This window comes from Notechis scutatus, unplaced genomic scaffold, assembly GCF_049901735.1.
Source record: "Notechis scutatus isolate UNSWTSFEM ecotype Mainland unplaced genomic scaffold, rNotScu1.2 NSCUSCF96, whole genome shotgun sequence".
Classification (NCBI taxonomy): domain Eukaryota; kingdom Metazoa; phylum Chordata; class Lepidosauria; order Squamata; family Elapidae; genus Notechis; species Notechis scutatus.
This window is the reverse complement of record NW_028263180.1, coordinates 4,629-9,899: the sequence shown is the minus strand read 5'-3', so window position 1 is coordinate 9,899 and position 5,271 is coordinate 4,629. Positions and strand designations below refer to the sequence as shown.

Genomic DNA, 5,271 nt, shown 5'->3' with positions numbered 1-5,271 from the left:
AGATAGATAGATAGATAGATAGATAGATAGATAGATAGATAGATAGATAGATAGATAGATAGATAGATAGATAGATAGATAGATAGGGATGGATAGATAGATAGATAGATAGATAGATAGATAGATAGATAGATAGATAGATAGATAGATAGATAGATAGATAGATAGATAGATAGATAGATAGATCGCACCTGCAGAACTTACAGTCCATTTTTTATTTAAAAAACTAAGAAAAATCAAAACATAAAGAATCTTGGTGTATTATAGGAACATGGTAAGATAACACAGGAATGACAAGAAAATAAAAATAAAAAATTCCATCCATTCTATAATTTTCTCCCTATTTACCCAACGGTCTAGTCCACAAGTTGTCACTTTCCTGCTTCTGTGAGCTTTAATCTCAAAATTAATATTGCTAGAAAAGATGGGAAATGAAATTTCATTCAAGGTACAAGCAATTTTAAAACCGACTGCAATTAAGATCAATATATGGGATTATGACATAAAACAGAATTCCAAACAGGGTGTACTCTTAACCTTGGGCAGAGTTCAAGGGTGCAGATTGTCATTAGAAGACAGGCAACACTACAGTTAAATGGCATTAACTTAGAAGCGGCACCAAACTCCATAGCTCTGGGTGACCTTCCCCAGCAATCTCTGGAGACAAGAGGCCATGTTGAAGGACAGCAGAAGTCAATTCCCTGGGTGCTGAATTCTCTTCCCCAGCATCACTTTCTGGACTTGCCCTGACTGGGAGGAAGGACCACAACCAAAACAAAACAGTGACCCCAGGGGTATATCTGTAAGTTTTACTAACATGGTTTATTCCAGCCTCTCCTCTGCAGATGGAGCCCGGAAAAAGTTCAGGATCCCAAGAGGAGAAGTTGCTTCTCACTGTAATTATGACCATCTGGGCCTTTGAGACCTGTGATGCTATATCTCCAGTTTTAGACTTCGATGTAGACATCAGATTGAAGCCACATGAAAAGGATCTTGTATCAGAAAAGGATAAATTCCTTGGATGAAGCTCTCTGGGACCAAGTTTTGGGACAGGTACAGGCTCTGCTCTTGATTGCACCTTTCTCTCCTTTGCAGATGAAACTGAGTGGTTCTCTGTTTAGATCAGGAAAGCCACTGGCACTTCTCAGAGTCTTTGAATTTTTCCAACTGTTCCTGTTGTTTGTCTTAAAAACAGGAAGTGGATTGATTAATGCCATGAATGATGGACCTCCTGCTTCTGCTTCTGCTGCTGCTGGTGTCCCCATCAGTCTGTGGGAAGCTGAGAAGGAAATGCCCATTGAGTTTGGAGCACCAGGATGGGTACAATCCATGGAGCTTTTACAGGCCTGGAGACCATCTCATTGGTGTGGTCACAACTGAAACATATGTGTCGCCTATAATGAGGCCTTTCAACAGCCCTCCTATACCTTCTTCTTCGTAAGTCATGCAGGGTGATGGAGTTGCACTCCCTCCATGTGCAATTCTAACACTCTCCTTCTTTTCTTCTTATGTCACTTATTTTTGTACCTCAGGACCTGTCTAATTTCCTGAATGATTTTGATTTCCATGGCTTCCTTTTTTGCCTTACTTTGTGGAAGAGAGTAAAATCCAAAGATGTTTTTTAAAAACCTGAATGAAATCCAGATGATTTTCCTTTCTCAGTTCATTCCTGAGTTCATCACTTGAATAATGACCTTTGTTTAAGTAGTGACTGAAACAATTGTAGTTGCCTCTCTCATTTGCATAATTGATCATTTGATTTGGATCAATGTTGGCCTAAGGCTTAGTAGGTTTGTGAAGGATTATATATTTAAAAACATTTGTTTTTGCTATTGAATATAATAACATGAATATTGTTTTTCAATAGGAAGAGTTCTGATCTAACAAATACCCTAATGTTAATTTTTGCTATTCAAATGGTCAGCAAGAATTCCCAGCTCCTGCACAATCTCACACTTGGTTACAACATCCATGACAACTATGGAAGCACCTTCCGCACTTCAGATGCCTTGCTGGACATTCTTTCCACTGGAGAATCCAATGTCCCCAACTACGGCTGTGGGAGGAAGGACAACATCCTGGCTCTGATTGATGCAGCAGGAAGCGACATCTCCATCCAGATGTCAATGTTTGTAGGCACCTACAAAGTCCCACAGGTTTGCGTGTGTTTTTCTCTATCTGGTAAGGTGAGTGGGGTGGTGGGAATGAACAACAGATCCAATATCTTCATAGAATTCAAGAGCAGCTTTTCAGAATATTAGGGAACATATCAACGATGTTTTAGTCTATTATGTTCATCTCCAAATTGACCATTAAAGGCCTGAAGAGCCATAAGGTCCCTAGAGGATATTCTACTGAATATTCTACTATTGAAAAACTATCCAGGTTTTGAGGTCCTCCATTAGCATGTTCATTTTCACATATCAATAATATCTGCCTTATCCAATTGGAATCAAGTTGGCAATAGTCCTGTCTATGTATAAAAAATATTCAGACCAAGAAGAGTATCTTTGGGATGGATAAAAGGAGTTCAGCTCCTGCCCTCATAGATAATTGTTAATTTACACACTTTCTGCTTTGTATAAATTCAGGGTATATAATTATTCGGTTAAAATTAAAGTGATGAAACAGACATATAATCCCAAAACAGACAAAATTTCATTTAAAGACTTATTGGATTGTACAACTGTCTACGATTGACCTCACCCCTTTCCTAAGAGGTCTGTAGGGGGCGTGCATAAGCGCACCAATGTGCCTACCGTCACTGTCCTACTATTTCTTTTTATTTTTCTTATATGTATCCATTTCATGTACTCATAACTTTTCTGTTAGCAGTTGTGCTCTTGTACATCTGAAAAATTGCTTCACAAAGAATTTGGGGTATAGAAGCTGAGAAAGAGGTTTTAGTACTCAAAAATAGCATATAATAGAGCCCTATATCTTAGATCCAGACATTTTATCTAACATCTGCAAATTTGAATCTAATTGTTGGAATTGTATGGGTGACACAGAAATTTACATTGCATTTTTTATTTTATTTTTTGTTTAATATGATTTTGCGTTCCATTTTTATAGACAATCTTGTTAATATTCTGTCTTAAATATTTTAAACCGTGACTAAGGAACAAACTATTCTTATATATTCATCAAAACAAAATTGGGTTTGTCAATAAGTAATATTTTGGAGTTGATCTGGACCACATTATAACACAGCATTCTTCATTACTTTTTCAGATCACTGCTCTAATTCCTTCAGAGGCTCTGAGTGATAAAAGGAGATTCCTTTTTTTCCACCAGATGCTCCCCAAAGAAGGATTCCAATACCCAGCAATTGTCCAGCTGCTCCTCCATTTCAGATGGACCCTGATTGGCCTCTTTGCTTCAGACACAGAAAAGGGAGATAATTTCATGAGGACTTTTCCTCCGATGCTTGTCAGGAATGGAATTTGTGTGGTTGTATCACAACGATTCACAACAACTGGACAAACAGCACCCCTCAGGGAGGCCCTCTCTAAGTGGAGACAAATCAACGTCTTTGTCCACTTCATAGAATATGATTCCATCTGGAACAGAATTATTCCTTTCCATGAAGCACTTATGCATTTGCCAGGATCCATTGAAGGGAAAGTCTGGATCCTCACAAGTTTTTCAGCGTATCCAGTAAGGAAGCACATACCTCTCAAATACATCCATAGTATTTTGAATTTTGGTTATCTGGGGAAAAAAAGGCCAACAGATGCTGCCTTTGAACCCCATTTCTTTGTGGAAGATCCGTTTCAAGATCATTATTTCCGCTGTTCCCTTTCCAAGCACGTCTTTTCTGTCAAAGGCCGCAGAAGATGCACCCAGAAAGCCCCAATGGAGACCCAGGAGAAAAGAAACAGGAAACGGATCATAAATGACCCTCATCGCTACAGTGTCATTCAGACTCTGTCACAGGCCATGAATGCCGCCTATTCCTCCAGATCGAGAAGGGGAAGAAAGGAGGGAGAAAAGAGGTTGGGGGCTCCAAGGCTGCAGCCGTGGCAGGTATGGGCGGTCCCGATAGAGATCCATTCATCTGAGATCCTTTTGGAGAAGGAACCCAAAGGAGAAGGAGGGGAACATCTCAACCTTCTTGTGCTACAAATGGTCAAGAGATTTGCACCATCTAATTGCTCCTGTCTGACGCTCCGGAATAACAGGGAGCAGATCTGAAGTTTCTGTCTAGCCTCTGTTGGAAGAAATCTCCTTCTGGGTTCAGTTCCAAGTGGGGAAGAAAGACGCTGGAAACATGGTGACTGCTTGGAAGATGGTTTAATGGTGGACAGGAGCACATGCCTTGGTTGAGGAAAGAAGGGCTGAGATGCTGAGCGTGCAATTGTTTGATGCCCTCTTGTTGGGATTTGAATTGGAGCTTGTATTCTGATTGGTTCCCAGGCTCCCATGGGGCCATGCAGGGGCAACTCTGTAGGCTGTCCTGAGTCCCAGGCTTGGTTGAACCTCGCTGGGTGATGGTGATGGCTTTGGGCAATTCCTATATAGCTTTACCTGGAGTAGATCTTTGTTATGTAAAATAAACTGCCCTAGGCCAGCGTAATGGTCCATTAGCAAAGGTGGGAGGGGGCGGAGTTTCAGGCTCTCTGAGTTTCTACTTTTCTTTTTAGGGAAATATATTCTCCCTTTTTAGTATATCCTAAAATATTTCATTTTCCTAGGAGAGGGAGGGTTTTAAGTACTCCCAACACCTCTTTCAGTCATTGGAAGAGTGTTGAATCCTCCCTTGTCCAACTGAGAGATTTTGTAAGTTGGAGAAGCTGCTCTCATAATCTCCTCCTTGTCTTCTCTCAAGACTCAGTTTCAGGTTGCAGTCAAGTACGATTTTGAGATTGTTTTCATAAACATGTATTTATTTACACATAACTCAAGATGGCAAATGTCTCCAACACAGCTTCCTCCTTCATCCAGTCCACTTTTATTACAGTGAGAGACCAGCATTACAATAAATAATAATAATAATGGAGAATAATAAAAATAAACGACAGTCAATGGGCAGTTAGAATCTGCCTAATGCTGAGTCATGTGCGAATATGTGGCAACATAAATGTCCTAAATAAATAAATACATAATTTTGCATTACAGCAGAACAGAATTTGGCCCCATTCAGAGAAACTTCTTCCTACTGATCTGATAACTGCAGTTGCACATAAAAGAGTTCCGTATTTCCTGGATATTTTTTAGGAGAGGCGTCACAAAGTGAATCCCTGAGTCCTGATAGGAGATGCCGCATAG

General features: G+C 40.0%; 1 protein-coding gene across 4 annotated transcripts; it reads left to right on the top strand.

Annotated features, from left to right (window-relative positions):
* Nucleotides 1-480: 480 nt before the first annotated feature.
* Nucleotides 481-4,414, top strand: LOC148128429 (vomeronasal type-2 receptor 1-like). Of its 4 annotated transcripts, none has more exons than XM_087949103.1 (4): nucleotides 481-1,053; nucleotides 1,196-1,364; nucleotides 1,868-2,156; nucleotides 3,235-4,414. In XM_087949103.1, the coding sequence occupies exons 2-4, from the start codon at nucleotides 1,216-1,218 to the stop codon at nucleotides 4,195-4,197; spliced, it is 1,401 nt and encodes a 466-aa protein (XP_087805229.1). In that variant the 5' UTR covers nucleotides 481-1,053; nucleotides 1,196-1,215; the 3' UTR covers nucleotides 4,198-4,414. The 4 variants fall into 4 exon arrangements, with proteins under 4 accessions (XP_087805229.1, XP_087805228.1, XP_087805227.1 ...); XM_087949102.1 differs by having other exon boundaries at nucleotides 1,196-1,437; nucleotides 3,298-4,414; XM_087949101.1 differs by having other exon boundaries at nucleotides 1,196-1,437.
* The last annotated feature ends 857 nt before the right edge of the window (nucleotides 4,415-5,271 follow it).